The sequence below is a fragment of the Phodopus roborovskii genome, unplaced genomic scaffold (genome assembly GCF_943737965.1).
Source record: "Phodopus roborovskii unplaced genomic scaffold, PHOROB, whole genome shotgun sequence".
In the NCBI taxonomy this organism is placed as follows: Eukaryota; Metazoa; Chordata; class Mammalia; order Rodentia; family Cricetidae; genus Phodopus; species Phodopus roborovskii.
Window position 1 is genome coordinate 20,247,989 of NW_026126447.1, and position 21,593 is coordinate 20,269,581.

Below are 21,593 nucleotides of genomic sequence, written 5' to 3' on the forward strand. Positions count from 1 at the left end.
ACCCACAAATTCAACATCCCAAAATAATGTTTATTCTTTGGCACTTCAAACTTGGCAAAGGTTAATATCAACTTGCACAATAATTAAATTAGATCAAGATCACAAAAATATCACTGAGATCATCTTTGATTCCATGAACAAAAGGGACCTGAAGGGGTTAGAGAGAAATGGAGAGCTAAAGGGGGTTAATCAGCCAATGAGTACACGTCATTTTCCTTTATTCAAGTGATTCTCATGTTATTCAAATATCCTTGAGTTGGTGATAACATTTTTCATTCTGAGATAGGTGTTTTAATTTTTCTTGTTGTTTTGGGAAATTCTTCTTCAATGAATAACTTTTAGGTGTCTGCTTTTAAAGGTACTATGCATTTTTTAAATATTTTTTCAAAGTCAGGCTGACACTTCCAGTTCCTTCTGGCCAGACTTTTCTGCATCATTTACAGAAAGACAGCTGTTCTGCTCAGAACCTGTCTGAGAAATTGACCTATATATCTTGTGCCCCATGGAATCCACTTCCTCAAAGACGTAGCCGGGAGGTTCTGTGTATGATGCTGGACACCTGTCCATTTCCTTGGGAGTAAAGCTAATGGAGTAAGTGGTCTGACCTTCCACAGGGATGTTTCTTCGAAGGCCAACCCAGGGGGGCTTGTAATTTTTAGTAGTGGTAGGCGGGTGGGGCACATAACAGATCTTAGTGGTAGTCTGGCAGTCTAAAGGCTCAACAGGAAGGGTCAGATGAGGAATGGGTTTGATTGGCTTTGTGTTCACAGCTGTCCACTGCTTGAAGTCATCCTTGGTGGTGGTACAACTTTCAAAGTGACTGTTCTTCTTAATGGAAAGCACAGGTCGGCAAGATTGAGCAGGGGTCCCCTTGAGATATCTGTAGTGGGTCTGCACAGTTGTCAGGAGATCCATCTTCTCCTCAGGAGGGACATAGGTAATGGGAGCCTTGGAGACTATCTGGGGTGTTGCCCAAGCTTGGTACTTTTCTTGAAACTCGGTGGTAGTTGAAAAAGGTATGTCTTGCACAGGGCATCTGGCTGGAGGTTTTAAGCTCTTGGCTGGTTTCCCTAGGAGGCCTCGGTAGGACTCTTTGTGGGTGGTCAGGTTCTCAAAGGGGATGTCACAGGGTCTAAATTTCTCAGGCTCTCTAACAAAGCGCTTCTCTACAGGGTGGGGCACATAGCTCATCTTGTAGTTAGTCAGATCCTCCAAGGGAATGTTACAGAGTTTTGGTTTGGTCAGAGGCTTACAGCTCTCAGTAGTCACAAGGCCTTTCATGGTATAATCATCCTGATGTGTGGTTCTGTTTTCAAACCTGGTAGATTCTGGCCGGTACTTGTGTGGTGGACGAAGCATCTCTCGTTTCGGCTGGTTCCAAGGTAAATAATCGACTGAAATTAAAGAAGAGATAATCACTGATCAATCAGGTCTCCTAACTATCATGTGTTTTAAAGAGCCCCAAAGACATAAGATAGTTTCCAATTATGATCGCTGATACAACAGAACCAAGTAGATCCCTGCTCCGATCTCATCCACAGGCTAGCAGCAGCCTGCTGTGCAAAGAGACCAGTTTACCAAAGTCCCCCTCATGTCACAGTGCTGTGCACAGAGATTTGAGAGACCTGGGGTTTGAATCTATTAAATCTATTCTAGCAGAGAAGTCTGACCCAAAGGCAGCCCTTTATTGTGCAGGAAAAGGGCTGCCTCTCGCTGGCACAGTTCACATAAAGACACATGATGTATAGTAACCCAGAAATTCACAACCCACACTGATGATCCACAGCCATGCCAACCAGGCCCACCTAGTCAGTGACTGCTATTGTGTCCTTGTAACATTAATGTCTAATCCACATACACCAAATGTACTGTTCCAAGGGAATCAACGAGGCATTGTCCAATTGCAACAGCTGCCTCCTCGGCCTTAGTTCTCTGTATATTAGTTCATTTTCTCTTCACATCCAGATTACTTGGCTTGAAATGAATATATATATATATATATATATATATATATATATATATATATATATATATATCATGTTCAAACCCAGATTCCAAAGCCACTGTACTGGTGAGAACATTATGTGGCAGCCAGTCATGCTAAGGCCTTTCCAGACATAATCTTGTGACATCTTTATGGTCATCTTCTGTGATGATTATCATTGCCTCTACTTTTCAGATCTCTGAGAGATAGTCTAAGAGAAACTAAACTAAACAGCTTGGATGAAAACTTAGACATAGAGCTGACAGTTGTGTCTGCAGTCATCCTTCAAAGCAACCCCAGTCACAAGAGGGAAACCACATTTCTTCATACAGACTGAAAAAGAAAAACCAAGGAAGATTTGTAGAGAAAGGCTAACTTCAGGGTGTCTGAAAAATGAAGCTCAGCCAGCTGGACCAAGCACACAGCCATCTCAAGAGGAACCTCTATGGCGGGTTGGGATCTCTAAGACGAAAGGACTTGCCCCAAAGGAAATCTGCACTAGAGAGAGGAGCACACACACACCTACCAGGCAGTTTGTGAAGCAGCTTTATCCAAACCTTCAGTGTAGCTCAGAGACTGAAAGTCCAGTTGAGAACAACGGAGCAGTCAGTGTAATGCACACTGCCTTTCCGTAATGCCTGGCTCACAACTGCTGCCTGTGTTGTCTCATTATACTCATCAATTACTGGCCTAAAGTCACAGATAATTCACAAGGAGTTCTCTTGTAGCTTTGGGGACAGGGAGACCAAATGCTGCTCTCAGGGGCCTTAGACTTACATAATCAATGGGAATGGAGGCCACAGGCATGACTATTAACCACTTTGTAGAGGTTTAATTTACATACAAAATGCCACCCATGAAACCTTTATCTATTCTCAAACACCACACGTCTCCAGTTTTTGTTGCTGTTGATTTTTTTTTAAGCACATGTTGATTGCACTGCAGTAACATTTCACACAAGCACATAATGGGCCACTGGTCATACTGTACATACCACCACCCTGTTATGGTCTGTTATGCTCTAGGAACTTGTGTGTCTCCATCTGGTGGTGCTATATGGGGAGGTTGTGGAAACTTTGGGGTGAAGACTGGGTGGGCAGATACAGGCCACTGGGAACAGACCTTGATCAAAATAGCCTTCTAGTCCTTTCTCTGCCCCCTGATCTGCAGACATGTGAGGAGCAGAGAGTTTCAGGGCCAGATGGCAGACCAGAGACCACTTTGTGAATGCCAGCAAAAAAAAAAGGGGGGGGGGGATTCAGAATCAAAAAAAAAAGAAAAAGAGAAAGAAAAAAATAGAATTTAACTCAAGAACTCAAGGAAAAGCTTCAGGAATTTACCAAGAATTCAAAGGACACTGAAGAAGACAGGAGTGAAGCTATACCACCATGTAGAGAAAGAAGCCAAAATTAGCCTCAAAGCTGCAGTTCTGTGAAAGGAGGGGCATGGACCTCAATAGCCACATCTAGGTAAACTAGATGAAGCCAGAGCAGCCCTGCCCTCAAGACAAGCTCACGGCCATCATGAGCCTCAACCCAGCTGCAGGCTTTAATGATGTACGACTCTTCCAGTTAGCGACGGAAGGAACTTCTATTCTGTCAAGCCATATGGCTCAAAGGGCAGCAGAAGTGGGCACCGTCTTGAGAGAGAGATCACTGTTCAGAACTATCCTGGAGCCCAGGAACATCTACTAGTAAAGAAGCCTCAATTCAGCCAGCCACAGCTCCTGGGTACTGAGAGACAGTTGTGGAGAACAGACAGACCAAATCGTGCAAGCCACAGGAAGGGTGACACAGGAAGGTCAAGAGAGACACAGCCCCTGCCTCACTGGCCACAAGCAGGCCTCACCAACAGTTATTCTGAAGTTTGATAACTCTGAGCCTAAAGCCAGCATGTGGATCAAATGCTCGAGCCACCTGTCTGCCTGCCTTCACTGCTCTGAAGCCCATTAAGTTAATTTTCAGGTGTGTGCAGGATAGCCACAGCAACGTTCCCTCCTGCGGGAGAACATAAAGTCTGAGAACTGCTCATCCTGCACCATCTTAGTAGCATGGCTGCTTCTCACGCTCCCAAGGGATACCCTTCAACTAAAGACAGAGTATGATGGAGCTGCTCCTTGGTTGCAGCGGGGGTTAGTGGGGGACTGCTAAGAATCTGTCCAGTGCACAGAATATAAAACTAAAGAAGGAAAACTGTTACCATGAAAACAGGCATCAGATGCCTGTCTAGTACAGACTCAGCCCAGTGGTATAAACCAAAGGAAAGACCAGAGCTCAAGTTCAAGCACCCAACCCTTCAAGCCTATCATCACAGCCCCTAATTCTCAAAGCCCAGAAAGAAGAGGCCCTGATACCTGAACTTACTTTCTTTTCCCATATGTTTAAAGGGATTTGACTGATGTGTATTTTTCAAAACTTTTTGTTTTTGCTGTTATCCTTTATACATTTATCTCATTTCTGCATTTTTTCCTCTATCCTGGCAATACATTCTTTCCCTTCATTTTTTTTTTTATTTCTGCCTTCTGTGCTTACTGCTTTTCCCTGTCTCTACATTTATTACTATTTTTACTTTACCTTATTTGACTTTTTTGTTCTCTTTTACTTTAAAAACACCCCAGACCCAGGGTGGTTAAAAAACCAGGGAGGTAGATAGTGGTGGTGCACTCCTTTAATCCCAGCACTTGGGAGGCAGAGGCAGACCGATCTCTAAGAGTTCCAGGGCAACACAGAGAAACCCTGTCTCAGGGGAAAGAAAAGAAACAGCAAGAGTCTGTGTAGTCTGACTGTACTAGAACTCACAGTATAGACCAGGCTGACCTTGAACTCAGATTTGCCTGCCTCTGCCCTCCAAGTGCTGTGATTGTCATGCACTACCACACCTGGCTTTTTTAAAAAATGTTATATGTACACATTTGTCTCTCTGACTTTCTGTGCACCATGTATGAGCAGAAGTCCACTGAAGTGTGAAGCGAAAGAGTCGAGTCACCTCAAACTAGAATTACAGGTGGCTGTGAGCTGCCATGTGGGCACAAAGAATGAAACCCAGGACTTCTGCAAGAGCAGCCAGCACTCTTAAGCTGAGCCATCGCTCCAGCCACTGACGTTTTTACTACTCTGACCTTCCATTTCTTTATTCCCCTTCTGACATTTTCCTCAATTCCGGCTTTGAACTATTTTTCTATTTGGAAACAAATCTTGTCTAACTTTTTTCTTTCTAATCTCTTGCTCTCTTCTTTCCACCTCTTTTCCACCCTCTTCTTTCTGCCTTCATCCATTCGAGCTCGCTGCTGCTTCTCCTCTGCCCCTCTGTCCTTCTGTCACCTCGTTCATTTACTATTTCCGTTCTCACCCTGGGGAGTTTCTAACCACACAGCACATAATCCGGCAGCTGCCCCTGTCACGCCTACAATCATTGATGGCATGTGTGTTTCTGCATCTGCTATGCCGTGGTGTTGTGTCTGTCACCATGGTTTGTTTCTTCCCCACTGAGTAGTTCTGGGGAGTGAGCCTCCACAAGTAGGCTGTTCACAAACACCCCAGATCCAGATGCGCTATCCAAACCGGCAGATGCACAAATCCCGACACAGAAACACAAGAAGCGTGAAAGCGTACTAGCATGACTTCTCAGGAAGGTCATAACTCGGCTATCGAGCTGAAATAAATAAAACGCCAGATAATTTTAAAGTTTTATGATAAAATTTTCAGTGTTCTGAAAGTGATATTAAAACAAGCGGATGAGTTCAGTGCGGAACTAGACAGGACACGTTGTGGATGAAATATCAGCAAAATGAAAGAGAATGGCAGAAGTAGGGAAGAAAATGTCAGCAACATAGAAGAAAAATTAATTAAGGAGGTTAAGATTTTTTTTTTAAAGAAACATTGGTCAAATATTCAAAGAATGAAGTAGAAACTGTTAGCTGCAGACTCAACAAGTGAAATAAAAATAATCATATATGGAGGACATAGTTGATAAAACACCACACCAATGTATCAATAAAGGGTCTGGAGAGAGAGATGGCTCGGTGCTTAAGAGTGCTTGCTGCTCTTGCAGAAGACTAGAGTTCAGTTCCCAGCACCTGCACGGGGCAGAGCTCACAACCACCTTTAACTATTTCCAGAGGACCCAACTCCCTCCTCTGGCTTCCATGAACAACCACATATAGAGAGACTTACAGTCACATCAATACAATAAATGTTTCTATAAAAAGATGTCAATAAGGAAAAATAAATAAATGAGCATAACCACAAGGTCCAAGACCGCCGAGATATGATCATAAATGCAAACCTAAGAATCTATATGATAGAAGAAGGAGCCAAACGAACACTTTGGTGCTTAGGGTTACACAGACTATTCAGTGCAATTATAGTTTAAAAAAAAAAGAAAGAAAGGAAAAAATATATATATATATATATATTCCAAATCTATGGAGGGAGGTTTACAGTCAAATACTAGAGACATTTAAAACCCCAAATAGACATAAGAACACCCCCCACAGACATGTTACAGCCAAGCAGTCAAAAACACAAAGCAAAGAAATAGTAGTTTTAATTAGAAGGGAATACAAACTCACCTCCAGAGGCAGAAACATTAGAATAACATCAGCTCCCAGGTCAGCAAATTGCAAAGCCTTAACCTTCAAAGCATGGACTGATACACTTCAACCCTTGAAAGTAAATAACTGCCAGCCAGGGGTGATATATACAACAAAACTATCTTTTATAATTAGTATAAAAATAATGTTTCTTTAAAACAAACAAAAATTAAGAGAGTCTGCAGCTACCACTGCAGAAGACTTAAAGGAATACTACATATTGGAGAAACAAATATAGTCCTAATCATGAATCACAGAAAAGAACACATTTCATAAGATAAATAACAATGCTAGAGAGGAATCTAATACGTCAAATACAGTAAACCAGCATCCCCTGACACTAATGGGGAGGACAGTAAAGAAAAAACTATCCAAGCACAAAAAAAAAAAAAAGTGCAGAATTGTTGAAATTAGCCAGGATACAGATAGTGCATACCTATATCCTAGTGCATTGGAGGCAAGAGAAATCATGAGGAGAAGAGGAGAAAAGAAAAAGAAAAAAGAGAGAAAGAGGGAAGGAAGGAAGGAAGGAAGGAAGGAAGGAAGGAAGGAAGGAAGGAAGGAAGAAAACCACCTCACCAAAAGCTGGTAAACAGTTCTCAATAATAAAATTTCTCAACTACCAGATTAGAAAAGTAAATGTGCTGGAAAGTGACGGCACATGTTATTAATCACAGCACTCAGGAGGCAAAAGTAGGCCCCTGAGTTTGAGGCCAGCCTGGTCTACAACCAAGTTTCTTGACAACCAGGGCAACAATGAGAAACCCTGTCTCAAAAAAACAAAACCAAAAAAAAAAAAAAAAAAGAAAGAAAAGTAAATATATTCTATGGTTCCAAAGACTTATGTCTGTTTTTTTCTTATGTTATTTATTGATCCCAGTTCCCTCTTCCTCTCTCCCTCCCTTCCCTCCCTCCCATGCCCCACTACCACCCTCCCATCCCATCCCCCCTCCCCACATGTAGGGTGATGCCTTCCACGAGGGGTCATTTAAATCTGTCAAGTCATTTGGAGTAGGGACTAGCCCCTCCCTCCTGCCTCTAGGTTAAGGGAGAATCTCTCCATGGGGAATGTACTCCCAAAGCCCTTTTGTGCACCAGGGATACATCCTGGTTCCACTGTCTGAAGTCCCTTAGACTGCCCAGGTCTTCTAGCTGAGACCCATGTTCAGGGGGTCTGAGTCATTCCAAAGCTGGATTCCCAGCTATCAGTCTGGAGATCCATGAGCTCCCCCTCGTTCAGGTCAGCTGTTTCTGTGGGTTTCTGTAGCCTGCTCTTGTCCTCCCCTCTCTGCATCTGGATTCCAGTTCAGCCCAGTGTTTAGCTGTGGGTGTCTGCTTCTGTTTCCATCAGCTACTAGATGAGGGCTCTATGATGGTGGATAAGTTAGTCATCAATCTCATTATCAGGAAGGGCATTTATGGTAGCCTTTCCATTGTTGCTCAAATTGTTACTTGGGATCAGTCTTGTCAGTCTTATAGCTCTCTGAACATTTCTCTAGAGTCGGTGTTCTCTTCAAACCTATAATGGCTCCCTCTTATATGTGCTCTCTCTCCTCTCCCTCTCTCTCTCTCTCTCTCTCTCTCTCTCTCTCTCTCTCTCTTGCTTATTCCTCCCCTGACTCAATCTTCCTAGTCCCACATGCTTTCCTCTCCTCCCCTTCTCTTTCTCCTAGCTCCCTCTCCACTCACTGCCCCCCACACACACACACACTCCCAATGTGCTCAGGAGATCTTGTCCCTTTCCCCTTCTGTGAGGGACCTTGTATGTATGGTGGTTCCTCAGGAAAATGGGAATCAGTCTACCACAGGACCTGGCAATCCCCCTCTTAGGCATATACCCAAATGATCCACATCCATGCAACAAAGACATCTGTTCAACTATGTTCGTAGAAGCATTATTTGTAATAGCAAGAATCTGGAAGCAACCTAGATGCCCCTCAATAGAAGAATGGATAAAGAAGATGTGTACACAATGGAATACTACTCTGTGGAGAAAAACAATGGAATTTTGAAATTTGCAGGCAAATGGATAGAACTTAAACCATCCTGAGTGAGGTAACCCAGTCACAAAAAGAGGAACATGGCATGTACTCACTCATATATGGATTTTAGACATAGAGCAAAGGATCACCAGCCTATAATTCACACCACCAGAGAAACTAGGACACAAGGAGGAATCCAAGACTCATGTCATATTAATAGGCATAGATGCTGAGAGTCAAAGAGTGGAAATCTATAAAGCAAACCCCAACCAGAAAGTAAACCAGTATAGTTCTCATATCTAATGAAAATACTACAGCTCAGCATTAAAAGTGATAAAAAGACAGCTGCATGTTAATAAAAGGAACAATTCATAAAGAAGATACAGCAGTTTGTAACTATATGTACATCAAACATTGGTGTTATTGGTTTTTCTTTTTCTCTAGCCCCACATTAGAACACCAAAATGTAGTACTTATATTTTTTATTTATTTACATTTGAAACAAGCTTGTTTTACATGACAATCCCAGTTCCCTCACACTCCCATCCTTCCCTATCACCCCCACCAAACCCCAGCCCATCCCCTTTCTGCTCCCAGGGAGGTTGAGGCCTTCCATGGGAAGTCTTCAAAGTCTGTCATATCATTTGGGGCATGGCCTAGGCCCTTCCCCATGTCTTTAGGCTGAGAGAGTTTCCCTCTGTGTGGGTGGGATCCCAAAGTCCATTTGTATACTGGGGATAAATACTGATCCATTACCAGAGGCCCCATAGGCTGCCCAGTCCTCCTAACACCCACATTCAGGGGGTCTGGGTCAGTCCTATGCTGGTTTCCTAGCTATCAGACTGGGGTCCATGAGCTCCCCCCTTGTTGGGGTCAGCTGATTCTGTGGGTTTCTCCAGCCTGGTCTTGACCCCTTTTGCTCATCACTCCTCCCTCTCTGTAACTGAATTCCAGGAGTTTGGCTCAGTGCTTAGCTATGGAACTCTGCTTCTGCTTCCATCAGCAACTAAATGAAGGCTCTAGGATGGCATATAAGGTAGTCAAAATCGATCCCATTATTGTGAAAGGGCATTAAAGGTAGCCTCTCCACTATAGTAGTTATATTTTTTACTCTTTTTCTTTCTTTACTCTTTTGGGGGGCTTACCACCCAACTTCCAAATAAATCACACTGAGACTTATCCTTAAATTATAAATACCTGGCCTTATCTTGATTTGCTACTAGTCAGCTTTTCTTAAATTATCCCATCTAATTTTGCCTCTGGGATTTTATATTTCTCTATTTCTGTATGCCTTTTCTTTACTTCTTTCTCCGTGGTTTGCTTTGTAGCTGGCCCCTACTGTCCTCTCGCCTTGTTCTATCTTGCTCCTTCTTGTTTCCCAGATTTCTCTTATTTATTCTCTCTGCCTGCCAGCAACAACTACCCTTTCTCCTGCCTCAGTACTGGCTGTTCAGCTCTTCATTAGACCATCAGGTGTTTTAGACAGGCAAAGAATCACAGCTTCATCAAGTTAAACAAATGCAACATAAAAGAATGTAACACAACTTTGCATCATTAAAACAAATGTTCCACAGCATAAACAAATGTAACACACCTTAAAATAATATTCCACAACACATTGGGGTTTCCAGTTTCATTAAAACAAACCTAATGGTCAAAAAATGTCAGGCAGTCCTGACCCAATAATTATAGGTAGAGACTTTCTGGTTCAGCCTATTGTGGAGAGGAATGTCCACACCCCGTAAGTAACCCCTCACTGATACTCTATAAGGAAACCCATTGGTTCCCCCAGAGTGAACTTTGACAGAATCATGTTTCAGTTTCTCAGTGGGCCCTTAGGAGATGTGGTAGATGCTTCACTTACATCTCCTCACGGCAAGGAATTTCAGCCCCACCCTGACACCAAAACCAGATAAGGAAACAACAAAGAGAGGAAACTAAACAACAACTTACCTAATGAAAACAGTTAAAAGTTCAATAAAATTCTTACAAATAGAACAACACATTAAGATACACTCCATGACCAAGTTGACTTCAATACCAGGGATGCAAGGTTTATTCAACATATACAAACCAGTAAATGTAGCTCAGACCATAAATAGACTTATTTACAGAAGCCACATGATTATCTTAATCATGCAGAAAAGGCCTTCAACAAGGTGCAACTTCCCTTCATATGGGAAGTTGTGAGGGGGCTGGAGAGACAGCTTAGCAGTCAAGAGCACAGGTTCAGTTCCCAGCACCCACGATAGCTCACAACTGTCTATAACTCCAGTTCCAGAGGATCCAACACCCTCCTCTGGCCTCCATAGTGACTGCATGTGTATGGTACACAAACACACAGGAGAAACACTCACATACATAATAAATAAATATTTTAACCTCTAAAGAAACTAGAAACAAAGGACTATATTTCAACACTTTAAAGTCTATATACATCAAACCTATAGACAACATTACACTAACTGGAGAAAACTGCTTTTCCTCTAACATCTGGAATTAGACAAGGGTGCCCTTTACTCACTCCACAAAGAACTTGAAGTATTAGGCAAAGCAATAAGAGAAAGAAATGGGATACAGTTGGGAAAGGAAAAAGTCAAAATATCCCTTATTTACATATGAAGTGGCCTATACTTCACAGACTCTAAAAGACTCACTAGAACACTTTGAGACCTGAGAAACCCTGTCTGCAAAGTAACAAGGTGCAAAGTGAACCTGTAAAAATTAGTAGTTGTTCTGTATTGATAAACTGGTGAAAATGGGGGTCACTTTTATAATAGCTTCAAAAAACTATGTAGGATAATAAATAAACATAATCAAGGATATAAAAGATCGCTATAATGAAAACTTTATGATATCACAGAAAGAAACTGAAGGAGATTTTTTAAAAGATGCAAAGACCTCCCATGTTCATGCACAGGCAGAACTAATATTGTAAAAATGGCAATAGTACTGAAAGTCATCTATAGATATAACGTAACCCCACCAAACTTTCAATGACATTCAGACACACAGAAACAATTCTAAAATTCATACGGCAGCACAGAATACCCTGGATATCTAAGCAATCCTTAGCAGAAAATAATGCCATACATACATAACATCTATCATCAATCTACAACACAAAGCCATAGTGACAAAAACTACATAATGCTTGCACGTGGTATCTCCCAACCAATGAAATGCAATAGAGGACCCAGGAATAAATGCCCACAGTTACAGCCACTTCATTTTTATTTTTGACCAAGCTTACAAAAGCATACATTGGAGGAAAAGACCATCCTTTCAACAAATTCTGCTAGGAACTGAATTTCCATATGCAGAAGAATGAAGTTAAATCCAAATCTCTCACCCTGCATAAAAAACCAAAAACCTTAATGTAAAACCTTATTCTTTGAAAGTGTTACCAGGAAATGTAAACAAAACATTGCAATATAAAGGCAAGAGTAAGGATGTCCTAACCAGAACTCCAATGTTACATACAGGAAGTAACGCTATGGATTGCCAAATGGGATCATATAAAATTACAAAGCTTCTGAACAAAGGAAATAATCATCAAAGTGAGGAAATGACCAAGAGAAGGAAACACACACACACACACACACACACACACACACACACACACACACACACACACAAAATCATTGTTCATATCATACAAGGGATTAAAATACATAAACAAAATATTAAACCTCAAATGAGTAAATCATTCAGTAAACTAACTAATGAACTGATTAGAAGATTCTCAAAAGAAAAAAACAAAATGGCCAACAATATTTTTAAGGTGTTAACTACCACATGAAGCACGTACACCACTTTTGGGTGGAAAACCACAATGAAGGACTGTACTCTAAAACCTTCAAATTACTTTTTTGCCAGATATTTGGTCACAGCTGAGAATAAGTAAAAAGTGAAAGATTTATATATACGAATCTGAAGAGAAACCTCATCCCTTCATTAATCTGCTTCTTCCTCTTAGTTTAACCATAGTGAATCATAGCTGAAATTTTATTCATTTCCACTAAATGCTCTCATTTATTGAAGTATGAGTTTTCAAAATAACCCCTGGAGGTCCTCTGGATTTCGCTGGTGTTTGTTGTTGTAACATCTCCAGAGATCTCATCTTTAAGTCTATTAACATGGTCTTTCAGTTAAGTTGGCTAAGGATTGTTCAATTTTATCCTTTCAAACAGCCACACCCCTGTTTGAGGTCCTCTGTACCAAATTTGAGACTCTGTTTCAGATAACATCATTCCTTCTTTCCTCCCAATGCCTTTGAACTCATTTTCTCCTTACCTCTGTAAGACCTTGAGATGCGTCAGCAAATCATGTACTTGTTATCTGACTCCATGTAAGCTCTCACAGTCATAAAAGTCCCTATCAGAATACTCTTTCCAGTTTCCCACAGATCTTGATACTCTGTGACCACTTTCATTTGAGTCTGGAAATTTATTAACTTCCCTAATTTCTTTAATGATCTGCTGATTATTCCAAAGTGTCTTGTTTAATCTCCCTGTTGGTGTAGTTGATCTTGATGTTGATTTCTACATAAAAATTTTTGTTATATAAAAATCTGGTAAGATACAGGATATACTAGACATGGTGGCCTTTGATCCCAGCACCAGGAGACCAAGGCAGGCAAATCTTTGTGAATTCAGGGACAACTTGGTCTACATAGCAAGTTTTAGGTCAGCCAGCGATATGCAGTGAGTCACTATCTAAAACATAAAATATGCACATAAGAAGCAGTGAAACATTTTATTTTTCCTATTAAACTTTTATTTAAGACATCTCCATAACCTAAAATAGGAGCTATTTTGGAGAAAGTTCTGTGCATTTTTTAAGTATATTTGCAGTCACTAAATGGAATACTCTATCAATATCTATTAAGTTCAATTGATACGTAGGAGTAGTTAAACTCTAAAGTTTCTTTGTAGCTTCTTTTTGTCTGGGTGACCCATTTCACCTTACTTTACTCATTACCAGGGCTATATGCACATGCCACTATCCTTGGCATTTTAGATAGGAGTTGGTAACCCATGTTCAGCTCCTAAAGTTTCAGCAATAAAGCACTTTGCCATGAGCCACTTTCTCATCATGGAGAACTTTCTTACAGTAACATTTTCTATACATAAACAATGCACAGAATACAGGCCTTGAGCATGTTCTCACATTCCTTACCACAAAACCCCAGAGATATCTTTTTCAATTCCATGTTGATTGTCAAGGCCAATATATACAAATGCAATTTGCTTTTTATTCTTTGAGACTGAAACTGGACAAACCCATTACTTTATTTTTAACTTTAGTACTATTATTTGAGAGATGTGTACTATGTATGTGTAAGCACTTGTGCCACAGCAGATGTGGAGGTCTAAGGACAATTCTGTGCAATTGGATTTTTCATTCCACCTTTGCGTGGGATCTAAGAACCAAGCTCATGTCCTCAGATTTGTGTGGCAAGTGCCTTTACCCACTGGGCCATCTCAACAGCCTCATTTATTGCTTCTATGTTTATTTTTATAGATTTTTCAGTTATCTTCAGCTATTTTATTTTTTAGATTATTCAGATATCTTCACAGAGGATTATGTTCTCTGAAAATGAATAACTTCACCCTTCTTTTAAATTTTTGGTTGCATTTTTATTTATTGTGGGGGACATGTGAAGGATTGAATTCAGAAGACAGACCTGCTGGGCCATTGTGCCAGCCCTGATGTCTCCCTTCTAATCTGCATGCATTTGTTTTATTTGCTTGATTGATATCATTTTGTTTCATTTGTTGAGTTTAGGGCAGGAGGGAAGTCAATTGACTTTCTGATGTTACTCCTCTATCCAATTTTTCCTAAAACAAACTCCCCCATTTCATAATTTGTTATATAATTGACTTTTAAGAATTAAGAGTGAAAAAGATAAAAGTAGCTGAGTGTGATGGCTCATACCTGCAACACCAGCACTTGAGAAACTGGGACAGGAGGGTTGTTGGGTTGTTGTCTGCCTAGGCTACATAGTGAGTTCCAAGACAGTTAAAGACCCTGTCTCAGAAAGAAAGAAAAAAGAAAAACTATCTGTAGAGAGACATATTTACATAGTTCTATAAATAGAACTACTCATAGTAGTTCTATTTATAGAACTATGTAAGTATGTGTAATGATTTCTTCCAAAGGCATTTCTAAAACAAGCCAGCTAAAGGTAGAACCTCTCTGTATCTGAGGATGTCACTGTTTTACCTTCATTTCTGAAGCATAAAAATTATTCAGCATAAAATTCTTGATTTTTTCAGTATTTCAATATTATCAACCCATTGATAGCCTCATTCTTGACTCTACTGTGATCCAGGATGGGAACCTCATTTCTCTTTGTATGATGAGATATTTTTCTTTGGTTCTTTCCATATCTTTGTCTTTATTTTTTGCCAGTCTGACGACAATGCATGGATCTCTCCATATTTATACTATTTGCATACTACCTCTTCAGTGTCTAGGTAAATTTTTCATGAGTTTGGGATAATTCTTTTTTCCTTTTTTTACTTAAATTTTAAACAAGGTTGAGCAATTAATTCTTTAACTGCCCTTTTATCCCTTCTTGGGGTATGAGGTTCCTATTATGAGTGCATTGGTAATCTTGATGGCTTTCTTGGATCTCCTACTTTGTTTTATTCTTTTATGCTCAGTTTGAATAATCTTATTGATTTGCCTTTGTTTCACTGATTCTTCTCAACTCAAAATAGCTGAGCTTCCCAATTTAAAAAACAAATGGTTATTATTCAACTCTGGATCTTTCTATTCTATTATGCTTTCCTTTGATTGGTGCCCTCTAGTTGATGAGTAATTATTATCATACTTGTTTTCATTACCTTAAACATGGCTTCCATCCACTCTTTAAATATATTTACAATGCCTATTTTCAAATAGTCTTGTGCTAAATCTGGGCTCCCTCACAGATAGTTTCTCTTGACTGCTTTTTGCCTTTGGTGCATGGACCCTATATCCTTCTTTCTGATGATGTCTCTCTCTCTTCCTCTCCCTTCTCTCTTCCTCTCCCCTCATCCCCTTCTCTCCCCTCTCTCTTCCCTGCTCTCTCTCTCTAAGGCAAAGTGCATTGGAAAACAAATACTCCCTCCATAAAGAGCTCATCTTTCCTCCTATTTGAGAAATCCTTGCTCTCATCCTATAATCTTTCCCTCTGTAGTGTGAAGTCACTGGTTTGTAACATGTTAAGTCTACCTCCTGAGATGCATTCCCCACAGCTGAGTAGTTAGTGATGGTTGATGTCAGTTAGACTCCAGCTGTGGGGAGTCGAGCATACATGGATCACATGGTTTACACATCAGAACTTGCTGTTCGGTCTCTGCTGCACAGGTATGAGGCCTCCCATTCAGCCAGAGCACTTGGATAGGAAGGTCCTTCCTCTGATGGCTCCTGAGACTGCCACCAGCCTGGCCTACAAGCACAGCCTTTCAGGCTGTGTCGGAGCTCATCAAGGCAGCCTGTGTGTTTCTCCCTATGAAATTTCTCACTCATCTGTTAATCTGCTGCTCACCACAATTATTTCTGTGAACCTAGGACTAGTTGCACAAGCTGTGGGCTCTGAATGGTTGTCTCATTACTAAACTTTTCCTGGTTAAAGTTCTCTTTAAAATCAGCTCAGACCCTTCTAGCCTTTTCCCCCAGTCTTCACTCCCCAGCAGAGCTATCACACAAATGGAACAGGGAGTAGAGGGCAAGCTGACAGAAATAGCTCCAGGCTAAAACCCTACTGATGCCCACTGTTCATAAGTCAATCACTTCTCTTAAATAAATGCTCTCAATCTGTCCTATGCCTTTGGTTGATTTCCAGACACAACATTTGATTCTACCACCTTGTCAAGTTTTATCATTGCTTTTTTATTGGGGGGGTTACTAAGCTTCTACTGCTCCAGAAACTCTGACATACCCCGCCCCCAGGTATACCCCTAAATTTATTTGAGGCCAGTAATACTACCAACTAGTTCTTTAAAATTGGCTTCATTTTAATTGAAAATCTAGTCTTTCTCCAAGAACCATTAATGGCTCTATCAGCATCTTGAAAGCATTAGGGGGCCTTACCGGGAACCATCTTGCTGAATACAAACCACATGTTCAATCCACATGTCAGGCCGCCCTGGAATAAGGCATCTACCTGCAGATACCCTTACATTGCCGTGAGATGCTTAAGGGTGAGTGGAACAGAACTTCCCTCGCCCTCTTCTCTGATGGATGACGTGTTAAGAAAACAGGTTCCTAAGCTCAAACTTGCCTCATGAGACTCCTGATAACCAACAACATAGTTGAAACCACATTATTATTCAGCGTCCTGACTTCCCCCACCAGCAACTATTATATATATATATATATATATATATATATCAGGATTCCACATGACAAACTATTCACACACCAGTAAAGCCCTTCAGGGCCAGTGTCATGTGGGTAATTGGCAAGAACCTCTTTAAACGGGATTCCATTCAATAATAATGTCCTTAAAAAAAAAGAAAAGAAAAGAAAACTTCACTAAGCCTAAAGCTGAGCATCAGGTAATTACACTCTCAATCTTTTCAATTGCACGGTGTTTTGAAAATGTCACAAATTACAACCAAATGCTGCTGAGCATTTTTTTTTATTGGTGAGTTCTCTCCTCTCTCCCTCTCTCTCCTCTCTCTCTCACCAGAGGAAATGTACTGGACATGAGCAGAAAATTAAAAGTTTGAATATTTTCCTCACAGAACTAATATAAACAAAATACATAAGCATGTCATCCATTGAAATCCACATATTTAATTACCGAAGTCTTTGGTTTCTTTCCTTGACAGACCTCTTTGGAAAGACAGACCATAATATATGGTCAGAAATTGTAAAGATTACTGGGGAAAGACTCAATAAGGCAGCAAATTTTCACAGGACTTAAGTCACTCAAGGGGCAATAAACCAAGAAATGAAGCTAGGTCATGGTACCTCTATGTTCAGAAAGTGGTTCAGAACTGGCCCAAGGGCAAGATAAATGTCATGGTCCTTCCCCAAACCTCATTCCTGCTCCTGGCTTGGACCTGTGGAGTCATTGGAAGGATGGGGATTTCGATATAACTATTGCCAAACACTCATCTGGAGCCCTAAAAGTTCATAACTATTCACTCATTTACTCCTTCCCTTATACACCTTTGTTATGGTTCCCTGTCCTAAAATGCTGAGAATGGATATTGGGAATTTAAGGCACAGCTTTGTAAGCCATGATGTCATAGAAGAGATCAAATAAACTATTGACATTTTTAAAAATATAAACGTTTGTTAAAGTCTGAATCACACCTTCCACTCCAAATGCAAATACTAAACTTTAATCTCTACTGTAGTGGTATGAAGGCAAGGACCTTTGGAGAAATGATTCAGCTCATGACTATCCTCATGAATGGAGTATTCCCTTAAAGGAGCTGGGGGGAATTCACTCAGGCCCCTTATTCCCTTCCTTTCACCTTGTGAAGGCAATGCAACCAAATACCATCTTGGAACTCAGAGCGAGCTCTTGCCAGTCTCGGAACCTGCTGAACCTACTGATGCCTCAAATCATTGACTTCCCAACATCCATCACTGTGAGAAATCACTTACTGTTTATATGTGCTCTCAGTTTTGTTTTCACAGCATTGTAAATGGATAAGATGGTGTTATTTTTAAAAAGAACTCTTATGACATGGAGGCTACAAACAAGCACTTCTGAGTCTGCTACATACACTACATACTTGTTTTTAAACGTAGGGAAATGAGGAAAGCAACTTGAAGTTGGGGGTGGAGCTGCCATGGACGCATGCCTAGTCGAAAGCAATCTAACTGGTGTTTGACTGATAATTTACTAATTCTATTCCAGTAGGCAATTGATTGACAGACATCTAAAATTTTAAAGAGGAAAAGGAAGTAGGACTGTTCCATCTTAATATAAGCCAAGGTTAAGTTTCAGTGTTGGAATGTGCAGTCTATGGTTTTACATGGGGGTTGTTTGAGATGGACAAAGGAGGCGTAGAGGAAGACTGGAGGGAGAAGGGACTGAGCCTAGTGTTTACTCTTACCATTTCTACATTTGTATTTACTTTTATAATTTCTGCATATATATACATCTATACATGCATACACACACAAACACACACACACACACACACACACACACATATATATATATATATATATATATATATGTTATATATATATAACACATATATATATATATATATATATATATATGTTATATATATATAATCACCAAACACTCATCAAGTTGTATGGTGTGTGTGTGTGTGTACCAATAATAATTAAAGAAAAAGAGACATGAATCTGAGAGGGAAAGGGGTATATGACAGCAATTATAAGGAGATGGAGAAGGAAATGATGTGATTATATATTTCTTTTTTAATTTGCAAAAAAAATAGCAATGAATATGGTGGTTGGTACATGCCTTTAATCCCAGAACTTGGGAGGCAAGAGACAGATCTTTATGAGTTCCGGTCAGCCTGATCTAGTGAGTTCCAGGCCAGTCAAGGCTACATAATGGGACCATATCTCAAAACACAAAAATAAATTGAAAAAAGCACAAATAATTTGGGTGAAGGAAGAGAGGTGCTTTCAGTCTGTCCAAGGAAGCAAAGTTTGAATACAAGAATTAGAGGTGTGCTGAGGTACGCTCAGAATGTGTGGTCTGACATAGGGGGTCTGGGAAAGCCTCTGACAAAATGTCATTGCAGCCACTAGCTGAAGGAGGAGTATGCCCCCACAGAGGCAATCACACTGACAACGTCCTCTGGCGGTAAAGGTAGAGCAGAAGGGAGCTGAGGAAGCTACTAGAGGCAGAAACAGAGGGACTAGGGGCAGCAGGTGCCAGAACCTACACAGCCACAGAGGAGTCAGTACAGATTTAGCATCTTATGTTAAGATCCATAACAACTGAGGGGACCTAAAAGAGCAAGGGGTGAGGTTTCATCTTCTAAGGCTTCCTGGCTCAAATGAAGCTTAGGAATGGATGTAAGCTGAGAGGTCAGAGTAAATACTCCAGTGCAGACCTAAGGAGGCAGAACTGGGGTTTGGTTAGAGGATCAACAGCACAATAGAAGAGAAAGTTTGAAACGTTGCTAAAAGCATGCTGCAGTGAAACATCAGGGAAGACAAACAGGAGAGCTGATGGTGGAGAAAAGGCTGAAGTGTCACTGACCCAGAGGTTCCAGCAGTACTGCCTTCATGGGTGTAGGCAAGACAGCAAACCAGTTCACAAACCCATCATAGGTGGGCCATTTCACAGTATAATAACATCCAGATCGTGGCTTTGACAGAAGGTCGCTATAGAATAGAGAAAGATGCAGACACAAAAGATGAGTCAAAGGGCATAGTCCAGGCCACCTCAGAATCAGTTCCAGAACTAAGGAGAAAAGACCAGAAACACACAGGATTCCCTGACAAATGGATTGCAGCCCCTTAAGGAAAATTCATCCTCCCTCCTCCGCTGCCTCACCCCCCACCCACATGCTTGACTCTTATCACACTCCCAGAGGCCCCCAAAATGTTCCACACGAACTGTTTAGCTTGTCTTGGGCCAACAGGATGCACCACAAGCATGAAGAGTTACTGATGATAAGCCCACTTTCTCGCTCCCTGACCTCAGGCTCGGTGGATGTGTGCCACAGAGTGGGGACTGCTACGTTGCCAGCCCAATCTGCAGGACTGCATAGCTCATCTCCCTACTGAAAGGTCAAAGACTGGTCACTATGCTCCTTCACCACGCCTAGCACGTAACAAATACCAAATGAAATGTGTGCATTTCAAAAGCATCAGACAAAAAGAAGGGGAAATATTTGGAACAGGAGTACTCCTACAGTCCCCAGTAGGAGTGGGGAGGTGTGGACAAGGGAGGGTAACAGAGAGGTGAAGATGGTCAAAGTATATGATGCATGTGTATTTAGAAAGGGCCATAATGAAACCTGTTTCTTTGTGCAATTAATATATGCCAGTGAAAATAAAAGGCAAGAATAAAGAGGATTTCTGAGTGTTTTTACGCCTCCGCCCTCCTCACCCCAGAGATGTTTGAGAAGACAGGTATGCTTCCCTGATTAAAACTATAGAGACCAGGGTTACTCCATATTGCAGGAGACAGTACCTCTAGGCTGTGCCTTGCCCTGGGTGACTCTTTTGAGTGCAAAGGCAGAACGAGGATGATTCTGCACACGTTTTCTTGTTGTTCTTGCTGAGCCACTTGTTCAGCACTAACATGATATACGAATGACAACTTGCCCCTCAAAGTACAAAGATACCACCTGTAAATTAACCATATAGCATGGAATGTGGAAGTACATGGATATACTAAAACCAGGGGGCTAAGGAATGGCTCGTGGTGAAGAACACTGGCTGCTCATCCAGAGCACCTAGATTCAGTTCCTCCCACCCACATGATGCTCATACATACACTCGGAAAAACATTCATATACATAAAAGTAAATAAATCTTTGTAAAGACCATATCAGAAAAACAGGCCCAAGAACTTATCAGACCTAAGAAGACCAACCAAAAATGTAATACCCTCACTTGAGCACCAAAAAGAATAGGATCATAACACAGCAGTGGCAACGGCCCTATAGACCTGTCATCTGGCCTCGCAGTATGTCCTTCAAGAGATCCACCAGCAAAGAACTCCCACCTGTCTCCTTGACTTCAAGCCCAGCATGGTCCCCACTGCTTGATGAGGCCAAATAAAGCACTAGTCCATCCGTACATCCTGTCTCCCATCAGGACCTGTCCTACACCTCTACTGCCTGCACCTCTGAAGCTTCCACACCTCTGGAGCTTGGCTCTGTAGACCCTGCAACAGCTCTCTAACTGGACTGGTTAATAATATACCTAACCACCTACAAAGACTGTGCATCTGCAACAGTTCTCTACCTTACCAAAGGGAAAGTCTCCATTGCCTCCTAGGCTCTTTTGCAATCATTTTGAAGCCTACATATAGAGAGCTACAATTGCTGAGTGATGTGTAATGCATGATCTGAGAGTTAAT

The 21,593-nt window shown here is 41.1% G+C and overlaps 1 protein-coding gene across 1 annotated transcript in view; it reads right to left on the minus strand.

Moving 5' to 3' along the window:
- Positions 1-259: 259 nt before the first annotated feature.
- The window catches only part of Saxo1 (stabilizer of axonemal microtubules 1), a 94,279-nt gene continuing 72,945 nt past the window's right edge, over positions 260-21,593 (minus strand). The window contains exon 4 of the mRNA XM_051188148.1: positions 260-1,394. Coding sequence (XP_051044105.1) covers positions 391-1,394 — 1,004 coding nt within the window. The 3' untranslated portion in view covers positions 260-390. The remainder of the gene's footprint in view (positions 1,395-21,593) is intronic.